Source organism: Nilaparvata lugens, chromosome X, assembly GCF_014356525.2.
Source record: "Nilaparvata lugens isolate BPH chromosome X, ASM1435652v1, whole genome shotgun sequence".
Taxonomy (NCBI): Eukaryota; Metazoa; Arthropoda; class Insecta; order Hemiptera; family Delphacidae; genus Nilaparvata; species Nilaparvata lugens.
Genome location: NC_052518.1, coordinates 84,421,629 through 84,440,328, shown reverse-complemented (window position 1 = coordinate 84,440,328; position 18,700 = coordinate 84,421,629). Strand labels below are relative to the sequence as shown.

General features: G+C 34.9%; 1 protein-coding gene across 2 annotated transcripts in view; it reads left to right on the top strand.

Annotated features, from left to right (window-relative positions):
• Nucleotides 1–18,700, top strand: part of LOC111043640 (J domain-containing protein DDB_G0295729) — a 74,893-nt gene that overhangs the window by 2,449 nt on the left and 53,744 nt on the right. For both annotated transcript variants that reach the window (XM_039441777.1, XM_039441776.1), the window contains exons 2-3: nucleotides 16,997–17,102; nucleotides 18,157–18,324. In XM_039441777.1, the coding sequence (XP_039297711.1) occupies nucleotides 17,009–17,102; nucleotides 18,157–18,324 (262 nt within the window). In that variant the 5' untranslated portion in view covers nucleotides 16,997–17,008. The remainder of the gene's footprint in view (nucleotides 1–16,996; nucleotides 17,103–18,156; nucleotides 18,325–18,700) is intronic.

The window sequence follows — 18,700 nt, the reverse complement described above, 5'->3', positions numbered from 1 at the left end:
TCATGTTTTCAGTTTGTCTTTTTTTCTGTATTTCAATTTCACTGTTCTCTCTCTCTCTCACTCTCACTCACTCTCCCTCTCACTCTCTCTCTCTTGTTATTGTAACATACATAAATAAAGAAATCTAATCTAATCTCTCTCTTCCTCTCTCTCTCTCTCTCTCTCTCTCTCTCTCTCACTCTCTCTCTCTCTCTCTCTCTCTCTCACTCTCTCTCTCACTCTCTCTCTCTCTCTGTCTCTTAAGTGAATGAAACTCCTAAGTGAACTCTTTCTCAAGTGAATGAAATGCATTCACTTAAAAAATTGCAAGATGTCCTTCCTAGAAGTATACGATTTATTACTGGTCCAATCTTTGATTGTTCCACATTTCACGTACTGCAACTCTGTCCACAATGACATGCAAGTTACACTCAATGATAAAATGCTGCGCTGCCAAAATTATTGTCTACGTTTTGTTTACTCTCTTGAACGCCATGAACATATCACCCCAGCACACATTGCTAGTTCTACCCTGAAGCTTCCCGATCAGAGACGTTTCAGAATAATCAAACTTGTTTGAGATACTTTAAAATATGGCAATCCTAATTATTTCAAAAATGATTTTAAATTTGTTTCCGATGGTAGGAGGATAGATGCTTCCCATACTAGAACTGGTGCAAATACTCTTAGGATACCTAATCACCGAACTACTATCTATTCTAAATCGATACTTGTCAGTGCTTGTCATGAATGGAATAAACTTCCCAACTCTATTAGATGCCTTGAGAGCCGAGCGGGCTCTATTTGTCTTTCAAATCAAATCAAATCAAATCAAATTAGCTTTATTCCTCAAAAATATACATTACAGGAAAATTAAACACACTTTACAATGAGAGTTGATGGTGCATAGATACAGGAATACCCCTACAAGACTATTCGTCTGTGTGTAGGGGTGAGTTCTGGGTAGCCTGAAATATATCAGGCTGCTAAGTTAAATGAAGTAATAAATTAAATTGTGAGGAGAAAAAATAAATATTAATATTTGGTTTATAAATAATGAATGAGTTAGATAACTAACTACAAAGAAATTATATTTACTTAAAATATAAATAGAAGTAATTTGAAAAGTTAATGGAAACATTTAAAAGGAATGCTAGTAAAAAAAAATAAATAAAAATAGATAAGGAAAAAAATTAAAAAAATGATAGAACATGATAGATCAGGGACAAGCGGAGCCTCAGGTAAGATTTTGGAATTGAAAAAAATATATATGAAGGGATTTGAATAAGAGAAATGGAAATATTTGGGTGAATTCCAAGCATCGTAGAGGATAATAGATTAATGCCAGTACATTGACCGAAGCAGGCTTTCAGACATTTCTGTGCCTTTGAAAAAATATCTTATAGAGAAAATGACTGAGTCTGTCCAACCCTAGAGCACTGCATGACAAATAATCTAATCTCCCTTCCTTTCCATTCTTCATTCCATTCATTCATCCATCTTACATAATACATATTCATCATCTCATCTCAAAATTTTCTGTTCTTTAGTATTGTACAGCGTCTGTATAATAAGTAACCGGACTGACCTCAGGAAATTTTTTATGGGTAAAATATGTACAATTTTTCATTAGATATCTTTAGAGTAGTCCCTATTGGAGTCGATAACACGCTGATACCGGATTTTCAAACCCCTGAACGCTCCCTGGAAGTCGGCAACCTCTATGCTGTCTAGAGCCCTCGTCGTAGCACGTTGAACGTTTTCCAGAGACCCGAACCGCGTCCCCTTAAGTTGTCTCTTAATTTTGGGGAACAAAAAGATGTCCGGTGGTGCCATAAACGGGCTGTAAGGAGGATGTGGCAACGTTACCCTCGACTGTTTGGACAACTGCTCGGTGACGAGGAGGCAGGTGTGCGACGGAGCATTGTCGTGATGGAGGATTCACGAATCGGCAATCCCCGGACGGACTCGATGAACCCGGGCGGTTAGTTGACGGAGCACCTCTCTGTAGTCCTGCCGTTCACAAAGAGTTTGTGCCACCCGTCCAAACTGTAAACGACCAGTACTACAGAGAGGTGCTCCGTCAACTAACCACCCGGGTGGTGCCCGGGTTCATCGAGTCCGTCCGGGGAATGCCGATTCGTGAATCCTTCATCACGACAATGCTCCGTCGCACACCTGCCTGCTCGTCACCGAGCAGTTGTCCAAACAGTCGAGAGTAACGTTGCCACATCCTCTTTACAGCTCGGATATGGCACCACCGGACTTCTTTTTGTTCCCCAAGATCAAGAGACAACTTAAGGGGACGCGGTTCGGGACTCTGGAAAACGTTCAACGTGCTACGATGAGGGCTCTAGACAGCATAGAGGTTGCCGACTTCCAGGGAGCGTTCAGGGATTTGAAAATCCGGTATCAGCGTGTTATCGACTCCAATAGGGACTACTTTGAAGATATCTAATGAAAAATTATACAGATTTTGCCCATAAAAATCTCCTGAGGTCAGTCCGGTTACTTATTATACAGACTATGTATATCGTCATTATTACTGAATTTCTAAAATCTTAATTAAATCCCACCCTATAACGTTTGTTTCATTTATCTATTTTGACTATTTCTCATTCTAATATCATCCATCTTATTCATTAATCCCATAATTCTAGATTCAAATAATATTATATTCACATGTTATAATATTCCCAACAGCTGTATTCGATCACAACCCGGTTGTGTGTTTATGGGAAGGATATTATTTTATATCCTTCTTAGAGAATCGACAATTATTTGTTGAAACACCGCCGATCTATCAATCAATCAATCAATCATATTTTATTCAACAAATGAATAAATCTATGATCTATGAAGTTACATTACAATTTTACATTATCGTTATTCTAATTGCATTTAATCTTTATTATCATTGATCAATTTTTTATAATACTTTGTAAAATTCGTTGAATAATTAGCTTTACCGTCATTTAATGTAAATTAGTGTATAAGCCAGTAATTATTGTAATATACATAAATAAAGAAATCTAATCTAATCTAATCTCTACCTACCTCTCTCTCACTCACTCACTCTCTCTCTCTCTCTCTCTCTCTCTCTCTCTCTCTCTCTCTCTCTCTCTCTCTCTCTCTCTAAGTAGCTTTTTACCTATTGTTACTCCAGTCTTTTAACCCAAAATACTAGTTGGTTGATCTCTAACCCAATAACAAGTCCGCAATGTGATACTTTGCTTGAGTGATCGTAGATAAAAATAGTGAATACAACAGTTTTGTAGGTCTTTGAAGCACTCGTCAGATGTTTAAGACACGCATTCGCTCGCTACATCCGCTCACTTGTGTCTCAACTCTAAATCCAAGTTTTAGTTGAAAACTCACTATTATGAAACTGTTGTATAAACTACTTACTATTAGTCGTTTCAGATTAGTTTTCGAGCATTGTTTGTGGTGAAGACTTTTATTAATATTGTTCAATATATTCTTCAATATTAGCTATATTCTTTAATATTATCGGATATCTACCCACTTTGTAATAAAAATAATTTTAAATGGGTTACAAAAGCTGCAAAAATAGGTTGAACTGACTAAGCTTTATTCTTGGTATCCCTGAACACCCACTTGACCGCGAGACGCCTACCTTTAAAACTGTTATGTACTTGGTTACATTATTAAGGTAAAATACTGTATAGAGTAACGAAAGTTTACTCTGAGTCACTTTGCTAAGGAAAAATGTCCCTCTATTACTCTGTGAAATTTCACATTGATATTCATCGAGAGCGTGGAAAAACTAACATGGGGATTGTTGATAATGCCCAATAATGCAAGGGCAATAATGTTTGGAGGCAAATTAATGAGGCATTAATGGGCATTATAATGTTTGATAATTTCCACTATTGATAATGTTGGATTTACAACTAATTGAGACTTGAAATGTGAGTGGTGAATGCCAAGCCTATTTTGTAAATATCCTGAAAAAGAAATATGTCCTGAGCTGCATTCTTCCAGACTTTTTACAACCTTTATCTCGTCACTCTACCTTTACTATCTCTTCAATTGTGTTAAAAGAATAAAATTGTACATTTTTTCAAAATTCAATAAAGATAGAGTAACTCCACCGACATTGTTCAACAGATTTCAATGTTGGTTCAAGTAATGGAAATACCATGAAACTAGACGCTTGTGCAATATGACTGACATACCTGATGCCAACATTTCAAACCTTTTAAACAGTAGTAGTCTACAGTTGAAGGTCTGGCAAGAAGACAGATTATATCTCATACTATAAAAGGATAGAAAAGAATCGAACATCCAATTGTGTAAAATACCAGGCTGAAGACTTGCAATAGTGAGATCATCTTGTAATTGTCAGTATTCCTTATAAATTATATCAATGCTACTCATTTAACCAATTGTGACAGTTGAGGTGATTCTCACTATGGCAATTCACTCTTATCAAGCTCGTTACCATTTAAGATGTTTCTATAACTGATTTCCACTATAGCACTATAAACCCATATGGAGATAATTCGAGACCTGTTACTTCGTCCTCTATGACAGATATATAGTATAGTGTCTTCATCACTCGATAATTATTGTTACTGTGTCAGTGGCAAGTACCGGTAAATAGAGGCCTTAGGCTTCTAAGGCTAAGGGGTCTTCAAGGTCGAGTTTTCCTTCTTTGGTATCATTCTACCCCTAACAGAGTTCTTTAGAAGTTGCCTTAACATATTTACTGTATAAACTGTACTCAATATAATTTCCAATAAATCGAAATTCCTTCTAAATCAGTGAAATCATGAGCTGTCAACTACAAAATGTTTCTAAGAAATGTTGTTGATAACAAACGATTATTTGTAGCTGATTAAAAATAGAAAATAGAGAGAAAACTGGATCAGTTTTCAAAAGTAATTTGGAATAGAGTTGTATTGCTTAAACTCTTCTAAATTCTCATCTGTTCTGATGAACTACATTGAGCTATCTAGATACTCTCAATTGAGCTCTTTTGATTGAAAACTGTTGATTGACTACTTTGATTGAAAACTGTTGATATTATTTCTATAGTTTTGATTTTCGAAAGACAACAAAAAAGCCTGTACTCGGATTTCCGTACAATAGAGTTTGTTTGGAGAATGGAGAAAATACTACACTTTAAATGTAGCCTGTTGTTCAATCCCATTCATATTCATAATATGATATGTAATTGCATCTACAAATGAATAAATTTGTCTAATAATTAATTTCAATCACAAACTCATGATTTGGTTTCAAGTCGCAGTTTTTTTCATAAAAGTTCGTGTTGAGAATGAAATATGAAGAAACTTCAGAATGACAATCATATTATGCAGGGCCGCCCACAGGGGGCTCGAAATTTGCGGGGAAGAGAATGAATATTGTGGGGGTGAATCGATACATTTCATCTGCTTACACAAAATAATAAGTATATTTGTCATAATCTCATACAATAATTTGAAATTTATTGATCAATATTGTTTCATTCAATTCAATGATCAATGCTTCAGCAATAACAAAGTAGCCTACAACGTATATTATAACGTGGAAAAGTGATTATTTGTGATTCACAAAGAGGAAAGCAAAAAGCAGAGCTCTTTTTTGGAGTCCCGGCGAGCTAAGGCTAACAATGTTCAGTTATCAATATAATATGCCTGACAAGCTTTCCATGGAGATACGGGATACGAAATACGTGTTTGACGCATCATCAAGAGTCTGAACTACTGAACTCATAAACTTGGAATTTAGCATAATGATTCCTAATTCACCGAGGATGATTATAATGGACCTATTTCATGAATCACTTATTTATAATGATGCAAACAAATATATTCAAAATTTACGTAAGATAAATGCTTAATCAAATCGTTTTTCTGTTGTAAATTTTTACAGTTGTTAATACTTCTATTATCAGCATGGAACTATGAAATTGAATTCAATCTATTTGTTCTTTATCGCTCTTACCGAAACCCCGGTCTAACAAACCGCTGAAGAATCTTAAATATAAGAAAAAAATAATGTCAGTACTAGATAGAATTGTCCGGTCTCCCGGCCAAGCACCCCATACGGTACCTTCCCACTAGACAATCCTCCTACTGCTTTCATGCCCTTTTTCTATTTTTAAGCTGGCGGTTATCAGTTACTGGTTATGTCACCCTTAATTACTACCGTTGTGCCATCAACCATTACTACAACCTGACATCTCTGAGACGTCTATTTTTCAAATCCAAATTTCGACCTCGAGATCGTTTTGAACAAATCTGGCAAATACATAGATACTTTTTGGTATTTTTGATGACTATTGAATAAGTAAAGACTCTGAAAAATGTTTTTTTTCCTGGAATTGTATTCAATGGATGGACAGTCAAAGCCATCAGATAATGTGTTGCCACACAAATGTAGCTTGAGCTCCATTGGTCCAGGGGCTGTTTCGTAGGAAAACAGGTGAAAACTTTGGTTTTCCAATATTAATTGACAAGATGTTATGTCAAACCAGTTTTTCAACTTCACTAGATATACAAAAGCTCTGTTGAAAGTATCATTCCATGTAGTTGCAAATCGAATCATATAGAATGCAAATCAGATTTTCAATATTGACTTATTGATGGAAAAATATGTCATCTGAATTTGTCTTTGACGTCCAACAAATAGTATTCCAATAGGCCAATAACTATTATGATTGGAATAAATAGCCTATGATAGAAAAATTTAATCCTGGAATCATGAATATGTGAGAAATGAAATATGTAGGAAATCAGCTTTCGGTGATTACAACCAAACACTGCTTTTGCTTTTGTTTGAATCTGCTCAGATACGTCATTTAAAAATATGCCATTGACCGTCACTCCGATTTTTCGATTTGTCGTGTTGGATACGTTTCTACTATTTCGTCGAATTGGGCTGGCGTATCAACAATTGAACCTGTTAATAACTGGTCTACTGTTCACAGAATTACTAGTAGATAATAGACATAATGGCTAACAGATATATACACGTGAAATAAGCTCACCTATAATATACATGAACATATAAGACATAACACATAAGAAATATCACATCAATAAATCACTCGCACTATCATATCATAATGCTCAAACGTACTTTTGATTTTCTTCTTCTGAGTATTTTCAAAAAATCCCATCAATTAAAACTCATTTCATAAATTTTCCAATCTAAACTCCATTCATATCGTTTGAGACAACCCAACATCTAAACATCACTTTGAGTAGAGAAAATATTTCCGAAATGTTTATTGTAGGCTAATTCATTTTCAACAGAAATTTATATGTTTTCAAGTGATTCAGATAGTTGAAGAATATTGAATTTCCTACCCAAATTAAAACTCATTTCATATCATTCGACATATCACACAATCATCATTCACGAATATTTTCAAAAATATATTCTAAGTTTCCAATTCAATTTTGAATGCAACTGAAAAAGTTTGAGTTGCATCATAGCTGACCAAGGGGTGTGTCTATTTTTCTAGTATGGTGACGTTTTTGCTTTCACCTCTCAAATCAACAATTTGTTTCGCCCACTGGGGTGAGTTGAATCGTGTATGAGTCGAAAACTTGTATTTGAGAGTGCGTGAGTGTATAGCTCGAATGAAGTTCGCCGTTTTCTTTTGATCCAAAGCTTTCATAAGTTTCACTGCCGTAAATAATTATCAAGTTATAGTGAATGAAAATTCGCTTTCACTTACATCAGTAAAATGCTGGATATAGGTATTCTATGAAATATAGTGGATCTATAGTATGGGAAGCATCAATTCCAGTGAACACAAGAAACTTCAAGATTAAAACTATTATAAATGATGAGTAATAATAATGAAAATGACATACAATATCTTATTTTTTCTCACGTTTTGGACACAAAAAAAATTTCCATTTTATAATGGACCTTCCGTGTTTTTGTTAACCTGCTATTTTAAGTTATTTTGTTTTAGTTTTAAGTTATTTATTTCATAACTACTTTGTACAATAACTATGTTGTAAAAAGGATAAATAAAAATAAAATAAATGAATATTTAATATTTCTATGATAAATATTGGTATTTCACAAACATCGTAATACATGACTGTGAAATATAGGATTAGAATGGTGAGTTTTCCCTTCACGGCCAAGGTTTACCCTATAGAATGTCTAAACATTGTAAAATATTAGACATTTCTCAGTCAGTTCTAGTTCATTCAATCCTAATAAATTTCAAATGGTTCTCTTATTCTATCCATTCATGAACCTTCATATTGAAAAGATGTGTCTCCAGTAATTATTTTTGAGAAAATGTAAAATTTAATGTTGACAATGAAGACATTGGACAAGATGCATGTTAATGAGAAAAATCAACTCATTCTATACAGAGCTACTGGTGTGGAAAGACATTGAATGAAAAGTATTATTATTTATTGCACTTTGGGGTGTATCTCTTGTTGCCTATTGCCTTATCATTTTTTTTTTTCGTTTTTTGAGAACGTTGCGACTTTTTTTCATTTCTTTAATGAAATAACTTTCAATTCACATTCTTAAATAATCTTTATTATAAATTCCGTCATCAGTGATTTCTCTCAGAGCTAGATTTTTATAAACATTTTGAATTCATTTCCCTTCATTTGCAAGAGAAGACAATATTTTACAATCCAAACCATATCATATCAGTACAATTTTCTTGCAATTCTGAGATAGGGAAGCTTTGAATGTGAACATGAAATCTGAAACAGCTATTTCTCATGTCTGTTGCTATATTTTAAGGTTCCTCACATTTGTTATTTTCGGTAATATAATAATAATAATTTGTAACATAACCTTTTTTATATAATCTTGGGCCAAGACCGTATCTAATTGTTTTCGTTTTTCCTTTTTTAAATATTCCGGTTTGATCACTGAATTATTGTAAAGTCTGATTCTTGCATGTGGACGGAACAAGTTTTTCTCAGTATGAATTAATCGTGCAAGACCTAGGCCTTTACTATTTTCCCAGAGGTTTCTTTCTTTAGTGCTCCGCCCATCTTTCCATTATCTAGAGATCTGTTGAATTTCAACGATAACAATCTTCTCCAATCTAGCTCTAGGCTAGTCTTCATAATTGACTATGGAAATTGTGTTCGTTCCATGACTTTCCGAGTCTTCTAATCTAAATTCCTTTTCCTTCAATAATATAAGAAATTATTATTATCATTATTCTCATAAAAACCATTCATTTCAATTTCGTTCATAGTGTATTGGACAATAACACTGTTCGTGATGGTCGAAGACTTTGAAGAATTGAACCAAAGCAATTCCATATAAAAAACTGAAAATGCTTATTTTAAATGATAGACATTGTAGAACAATGATAGTAGTAGGCTAATCCTAAAAGAAATATTCATTTCTTGAATGCTTCAAAAACAAGGAGCTATTTACAATTTTATTGCATCAGTTTTCTGCCTGTTTGTCACATTTTAGTAACATGACATAGGCTATAATGATCATTTAGATGCATATTATTGGATAATGATTTGCCTAGGTTATGATTTCGTGAACAGAGCTCCAGTTCACCCTTTGTTGAAAGTTTTTTTTTTCATTCTTCTGAAACAGATACATTAGTATTCCAACTAGCAAGGTGCGCCGAGCCGCATATGAAATTTCAACATTGTGCAAACCAAACAAAACCAATTTGAAGAAAGCCATGACAGGATGAACGAATATTGAGTAACAACCATATAACTTGATCCGTACAGTATAATGGATGGAGGCGCACGTTTATCATGTTAATTCTCCAGAATGAGACGTGAATTATGCGTAGATCTTTACTCTTCATATCTTCAATACTAGTGACTCCCCGGGGCTGGAGAACTCACTCAAAATGCCGCAGATTTTTTAAAAGTTTTCCCGGGGGCTGACTCCGGGAATACCTACCCAGACCCCGTGAAGATTGCGTACCGCCTAAATTGAAAAGCAACGCTTCATATGTGAAAATTTTTGATTCCGAACTCAAGTGGATAGGAATAAAATAGACTTTCAGTTGAAAACATTACGTGGATAATCTTTCAGCTGTCAGCTTGGAGAAGTTCTGGATTCCAATTAACTAAAAATGGCTTACTTTACATTTGCACAGTCTCGCCTGTCATATGACATCTCAGCATGGGAACAGCATACAGCAATCATTGAAAAGACTAGAATTTATTGAAAAAGCAATAAGTTACTTGAAGCTGGCTTTCCTATGAGTCAAAGATATCCCTGATATTTTCTATTCCAGTCAAAAACGTATACATTAAAGATATTTCCATTAATATTTATTCACGTTAATTATAACACAAGATAGGCAGCCACAATTGGGATCAGCACTATCCAGCTGAGTCCTTTTCAGCAACGGATTCCTGGCCCATCTTCCTTAGCCCAGGTAATTCACTGTTATAATCATCGAAGATTATTTTCTCAAAGTAACATTTTTTCATCACTTAGTCTTGCAATTTTCAAGACTCTCTTTAAAAGATTAAAGAATTGGTTGTATGAAATAAGTGAGGAGGAGGTCGAGGCTCTGGCTCTTGGCGGGCGGCGGTCTCAACTATCTGCAAAATTCTAGATTGCTAACTAGACTTCTTCTGGCTGTCAATATAGACCCTACTCTATACGGTACAGACTGACTCCCAGGTGAAGGCTCCAGAATGAGAGGTCCTCTGGAATCTTCGTCTGTGGGAGTAGCTGGGCACAGTGGAGACTCTGTCAGAGTTTCTGGGTTGTACGGTGAGGGTCCAGACTATGGGGATCTGGGTACACCCGACTCTGAAAATAGGAGGCATGTGAAATATTTCAGACTGAGGGATTCATGGGTAATACCTCCGTCTCTGGAAGTAGCAACATAGTATGTCGAAATGTCGAAACCCTCCAAAACCCCTCCCCCAAATGGTCTCTCTTTCTGGACACCTTGTCGATAGACGTGGAAGCCCTTGGAGACGTTTGTAACAATTTGGGACCACGAATATTTCTCCAGGCTTGTTAGAGGATACGTCCTCAAGCACAAGCAGCCCATGTACAGCCGGAACTGCAGCAGCGTCCACGTCTGGAATGACTAGACGATCACGATCTGTGGGTGGTTTCACTGCAACGCAGGCTAAACTCCTCTATGATATTTGCCTATACCACCGTCGGATAATAGCTAGCGCGTTACACCTCACGCGTATAGCAGATGACCATTTGAAGGTGTGTATGGAAGCCAGAGACAATTTATTACTTGAATTGCTCTATTCGATACACACTGACTCTATACGATACAATTCGATGACAATCATTTGAATGAATTTTCCTCATTTGACTTTTTGGCTCTTACTTTCTCCTTTCCCTTCGTGAAGATTCACTACTTGAATTTCCTAACTCGAGTCTACGCACAGGTCACAGTGCTCATGTAGTTTCATCCCATAATGTATATACAAACTCAATCCAAGTACTTTATAATTATTCATTGTTGTATATTTTGTTCTTACTTTGTGGAATAAGGAAAATTTTTATTTTTGTTTCGGTATATTTGGAATCGGCTTCAAAGGCTGCGATTCTCAGCTGAGTTCGACTTTATTGCTTGGCAACAATATTGATTGGTTGGCCTGGAGAAGGGTCATGAATCGATTTCGTATAAAACTACCATATTTAATAAAAATCTTCTATTTACTGTTCACCAATAACTCCTGTTTCTACTCATTCACTGCAGTCCACTCCGTTGCTTAATAAGGCATCATCGAAATTATAATTATGACAATATTTAGAATGATTTTATGTTGAATAAGATCACATTTTAGGTTCCAGTTGACTGAATATCGGTGTTGCAAGATTGTGTAAAATTACAACTTCTCATCCGCTTCATGTGAATGAATACATTGAATGTCTCAACGTTGCACCGGCTAAGGCTAGCAGTGCTGTCACATGAAATATTTTCAGCTACATGGACTCACATGAGAAAGTTACAATTTCAAACTATCTGACAACACTTAGTTATTTGGCTGTCTCTTGGATGGAAGCTCAAGTATATAAAATTGATTACTTGGGACTATAGATGATGAAAATATTAAAGAATCATTATGATCAACAGACGATCACTTATTTAAACAGTTTCTGGATCATTTCTTCACTTCTTCAGGCTACTTTATTTCTTTAGCACTTTCTTACTCTATTTGCACAACAAATACTATAATTATGTGTTCACTGTTTTCACACTATGTTCAGCGCGCTCCAATCAAAACCAAAATTGATGCCGCCACTCTAATCAGTTGAAGAGCGAGAGGATAATAATCTGGTCACACAGTATTTCGGACTTGCTTGGATCAGGTTTGTGACGTCACGCGTCCACCTAACTCTTTCTCTGTCTCGAAATTTTCTTTGTGAATGTCAGAGTTACGTCCACTCACGCAATGGAAGGTACTCCCGGTGTCCTCAATCTCTCTTTGTCCAATCTTCTCGTTCTCCTCTACTCTGTGAGATGTGGTGGTCACATCGATATGCAAGAGTGTACCGGGTCGTAGACCATTTATGGATGCTGTTTGGAGGTCGTCCCGATCTCATTTCGACGTCGATGTCTTCAATAGGTGGATAAACAGATGGTTTTTAAACTTCAAGTCAACGAAGGAGAATGACTGTGTTATTTGCTACGCAGAAACGATTCATTATAGAGAAGGATAGACGAATTGTGTTCAGCTGGTTGATTAGAACTGAAACAGAAGTAGAAAGGTAAATGTGTAAGGACTCGCGTTTGTTGTGTTTGGAACAGCTGTTTGGTCCAAAGCAGTTTCAGCTGTGAAACAAGTGGCGCTAGATAGATTTACCTGCGATTACGGCACTTTTAGCCTAATGCTTTAATAAATTTGGGTGATACCTTAAGATGACAATAATATGGAAATATTCAATATTCAGATTCAAATTCTTATAAAACCTCCAGTTTTAAAGCTATCAAATATCAATCATCTTCAGTTTTTAAAACATCAACTTACAAAAAAATGAAGAGTATTTATGAAAATTGACTGATTGCTTCCTAAACACTTTGTTAACATCCAAACAGAGCTACTATAAACATAGTGAATATGAGCTCTGTAAATAATTAATTAAATGCTGTGGTTTTAAATGCTTTGTGGTTTTAAACGGTGTTATAAACGGAGAAATTATTGTCTGACCTTATTATAGCAATGCGTGATATGGTGATAAATTTGTGTAAGAATGGTATTTTAATTCTTTTGGAAGTTATCAAGTTATCGCAGTGTTGCTAATGAAGAAAAAAGCTATTGTCGCAGTGATCAATAGTTCAAGTCTTTTGAACTCTTGAAGCTTTTGTAAAACGAAAAATAAATGCATTCTATACGTTATAATATTTTAATTGGTCGACAGTATTTGTTATGCGATTAATAAATAAATATTCAATAATATAATACAACTAGTACGGTAATATGATCAAATCAATTTATTTTCCATTTTTACAATATATACAGAGAATGAAATTATCATAGTTACTGAAGTAATTACCATATAACTAAAAAATCACAATCATATCCTGAAGAACAATTACACTAAATCAATATATATGGAAAATAATCCCAAAGGTTACAAAAACCTGTTTGGGCAGAAAAAAACCTACTTTGAATAAAAAAGAAGTGTTACAGTTAACAAAGCAAATTAAGGAGTAAAAAAAGCTAAAAAGACAAGAAAGAAAAGGAAAGAGAACTTCAGTATCAGTATATGATTAATTGGAAGGGGCTTGCGCAAATTACACAAAGAAGTGGTTAGTACTTGAGACGAATTGAAAGAATGAAAAGGATTAAGAGAAGGAGAACCTTACTCTTGAAGTATCTGACTATGCGACTATTTGTCACACCAGCGTCAAACAAGATTTATTTTGCCTGTAACCATTATGATCTTACAAGTGACCGGAGATTGGCCTTGATAGACTTTCGTGCAAATGACCGTTGAAATCTTTGATTCGAATAGCTGTTTTCAACTAATGCTATAGCAGGTAATCTAGCAAGTTGTGGTAAATAATGCTTGATTACTTGACCAATAATGAGCACTTTGAGCACAAATGATTTGAGTCGTTCCAGAATAGATAATCTATCAATGTGAAAGAGGAGGACAGTGTTACAATCAACTACAGCATTAAACGGTGCAAGATAATTGAACGAGCGTAGCGAGTTCCATCTTTGGACTTGAGGCAAGAGTCGTTGTCCGTTTGTGGGTGTGTGAGTATGTTTGACGATAACTTTCGAATGCTTTCATCAATCAACTTCAGATTTTCAACACAACATATTCTTTAAACGAATTCGTTGGGCAATATGATTTACTAACTCCTTTATCATCTATAAGGCGAGAAAGGATACGTTTTCATTACCATAGTATATACAGAGTGATTCTTAATTATGGTAAAATAATTTAATACCTGATAGAAGAGGTAAAAATAAGAAAAAAAGTTCTTATAATCATATATCCATAAACGCTTTATTAGCGAGCTATACAGAGTAAATAATTTCGCCCGGAATTCAGTTCCTCTGGTGAAATACACTGATGCTGAATTGTTTGGGGACTAGTTTTTGAAAAACTTATGCTGGATTCATATGGAAAAATATCTGAAAAATTGAATAAAACTAATCTGGAAGCTGTAGTGTGAGTAGTTTTTGAGAAAAAAGTTAAAATATGAAAAAAATCTAGGTAGAACAAACACAGATTCTACGTTTGATGCCCAATAACTTTCTTTAGTGACCAGTAAACAAATAATTTTTCGCAATAAAAATTGTAGAGAATTTAATTCTGAAAAGAATTGTGTAAGCTGTGTAAACTAAATTTAAATAAAAGTTGAATAAAATGTATTCTTTTATAGTACATTACACCACAAAAATTTGCTGTTTTATGAGGAGAGAACTAATAACTCATAGGTTGTAGCTGATTGCAAATAAAATATTCGGTTTTTTATGAAAAGTTTTATTCTTATATGAAAGTAACATATCTAAATGACATTAAACTTATACCAAAAGATTAAAGATGATGTTCAAAGTGACCTCCGTTGTTCTGAATGCATATGTTCAGACGTCTTCTCATCGATTGTCGGACCCGTTCAAATATTCCAGGAGTCTGCTTTATCATTTGTATTCCGTTCAAAATCCTTAATCGGAGTTCTTCAATAGTATCAATCGGAGTATTGTATTGTATCTAAGTTTTTCAAGTGTCCCCAAAAATAAAAATCCAAAGGATTTAAGTCTGGTTACCTAGCTGGCCGTGGTACTGGCCCACCTCGGCCTATCCATTGATTTGGAAAGCTGTGATTCAGGTGTTCACGAACAGCAACACTGAAGTGTGCTGGAGCTCCATCATGCATGAACCAAATGTTTTGGCGCAACTGAAGTGGTACATCTTCAAGTGAGATGAATAGCTCCTCTCTCAAAAAGTTTAAGTAGATTTTGCCATTAAGCCTGGGAGGAAGCTCGAACAGAAGTAGATGATCTCCTATGATTCCTGCCCAAATGTTTACTGAAAACTTATGTGGACGATTAGGATTGATGGCATGAGGATTCTCATCTTTCCAAATATGTTGGTTGTGGACGTTAATGATAGCTGTTCTTGTAAAGTGTGCCTCGTCGGTAAATAAAACGGTTGTTAAAAAGTTTGGGTTAACAAGTTTTTCTAAAAACCATCGACAAATACCAGTCATTAAAGAAAGTTATTGGGCATCAAACGTAGAAGTCTGTTTTTCTACTTAAATTTTTTGCATATTTCTACTTTTTTCTCAAAAGCTACGCACACTACAGCTTCCAGAATAGTTTTATTCAATTTTTCAGATATTTTTCCATATGAATCCAGCATAAGTTTTCCAAAAACTAGTCCCCAAACAATTCAGCATCGGTGTATTTCACCAGAGGAACTGAATTCCGGGCGAAATTATTTACCCTGTATAGCTCGCTAATAAAGCGTTTATGGATATATGTTTATAAGAACTTTTTTTCTTATTTTTACCTCTTCTATCAGGTATTAAATTATTTTACCATAATTGAGAATCACCCTATATAATGTAATCTATAGATAAAAACAATAATCATGAGACTAAAAAACCATGTGAAAGTCGTAAGGAATATTGTAAATCGATTCAACCGCAGATTCCAGTAGAACAGCTGACAGAATAAATCAACGCAATTTTGAGCGAGTTCTCCAGCCCGGAGGCTCACTAGTTGTATATTATCGTTATTATATTATCCGTCATATCACAATTTTCTGTAAGATGAGTTTAAAATGATTTGTATGTAATTCAATATTTTGTTTGATCATCGAATTCATGCTAACTGAATTAATTTTACACTCTTTTGATTCTTATCTGTAAGTTTCATTTTTTGATAATAGTGACATTGTATTAGAAGAGCCTCGAATAATTTCAATCTCATAACGATGTCATTTCAAAGAAATGCAAGGCTTAGCGTAATATCCAAGCACTGAGATCAGATTGAAGAAGTGGTATTTGTACTCTCGTTGGAAGAATGACCGCTCTTAACTGGAATAACGCTCCACTGTAACTGACAGTTATGAGCTTCAATATTTTATCCTGGTTGTTAAGGGGCCCTTTTTCAACACCAAATCAAATATTAAAAACATTTCTGCAAAGAAGTTCGTTTGAATAGTTTCTTTGAGAGTATTCTTGGGAATGGTGTCATGAATGTTGTCTGACCCTAATTTTCATTTAACGATACTAGAGCTCCTTCCAGTCTAGACCATAACAAGTAAAGTGGGATAGAAATGAGAACAATTATTATTTGTTTAAATGTAAGAACGTTTTGCCAATCGGATTTAATCATTGCATAATTTTCAGAATATCCCTGTATTATATCCGCTTAGCTACTAAAACAATTTTCTTATTGACTTTACTGTTATTGTTTATTATTGTAGTTATATAGTTATGTATTATTACTGTTATATAGTTATTTTTGTATATCACGTTACTAAACAGTGGATGGTTATTGTTATAATGACCATATTTATTCGTTCTAGTTGAGAAATATTTTTTCATTTTTTGCAGGTTTAATCCGAAATGCCCGATGTCAGTAGATCTGACTCTCAGAGGTCAGATAGCTCCCAACGACCGAGAGTATCCTTCAATAGGGACGTCCGTATCAAAAGAATCGGTAAGTCAGTGTACTGTAAATAATTTTAGATCATTAAGTGAATTAATCTATTAGTTTAAAAGAGTAGGTAAATTATGATTTGCAACTATTGGTGAGTATTAGAAGAACCATTGAAGAAAATTTGATTGGATTGGTTCATTTAGTTAATTGATTCACCAAGTTCCTATGCATGAAAAAAAATGAACCATCAGAGGGTTGTAAGTAAGATCAGCATGGCATCTAATCGAGTCAAATCAGTGACAAGTGTTCAATGCTACTTTAGTGCCGGCTTTGTTGACCACTAAAAAATCTCAGTTATATTCAATATAATCTCATCCCAGTATTTTTTTTATCTCAGTTATTTGCTTTCTGGGAGCTGGAACATTCCACAGCGGTGAACTGTAGTGCTATGAACCAGATATTTTTGATCTTGCGCCACCCTTCATTATACTCTATACTTCACTTGTCCTGATCGTCCATAATTTCGGCTTGAAACTTTTTCACACAGTTTGAATGGGATCATGAGATCTCCAGCTCGAACAAGTCGGTGGAAAACTCTATGGAGGATCAATTCTGCTTTGATTTAGGGAGCAACTTTCTTCAAAGAAAGCCTTCTAACTCTCCTATTGTTTATTCTTTTCTAGTGAGTCTCTTGACTGTGTTGGTTTATGAAGCACTGAAAACTATCTTCTTAATAATCCTTTTGGGTTATAATTGAATCTTGAAATTCAAGTTCCAAACGATCTAATACCAACCATCCGTTATCCATGAAACGGAAAATCAGATGGACTTGAGAAAAAACTAACAGAACGTTTAACAAAAATATGAACTTCCAACCTCATCGATATCGAATATCAAGGATGAATGTACGCTGAGAATGGAACTAAGTGCCTTGAAATGCATCCAAAAAACGAATAATGTAGGCCTACTGTTGTAAAGTGAATTGAACAAAAGAAAAATTTCATAAAATGTTAAATTATGAAAAATTTCATAATTATCACTTTCTTCTCCACTTATTTTTCATAGGTTCACTATTTTCATTGATTTGTAATTGTTTGTATGTTATGTTTTCTAGGCAGGCCTGAAGGAAGCGTGGTTACGGCGGTCACGTCGGATGGGGAAGGTCACCTCGTGCCAACCACTGTCCGCAGGGAGAGAGGTCAAGGGTCAAGGTCACAGTCGGCCAGGGAGGCCGCCATAGTACTCAGGAATGCCGATAGTGTCAACTGTATCCCCCTTATGGGTAAGTCAACAAACTTTCCTTTACAAAATTTATAGCTCATAGATATTGTTGCAAAACGGATTTAGCTGAGAAAAACAACAAATTTCTAGGGAAACCATAAGATTGATAAGGTATGCCAATCAACATTGGCCAAATTACAATGAGCTATCTTCTCCAACACTTGAAGTGGACATGTATATGTACTAAGAACATCGAATCTTTGGACTTGAAGTGTAAATGTCTTTGTTCTGCTTAGCATGATGCTCAGACAAGTTTTAGACTTGTGTGTGGTTAGAATAAACTTTTATTAGAGCTGTATTTTTGGGAAGAAAGAAGTGAGTACCACAGTGAAGAATAAGGTATATAAAAGTATTGTAGAACCTATATTCTTGTATGG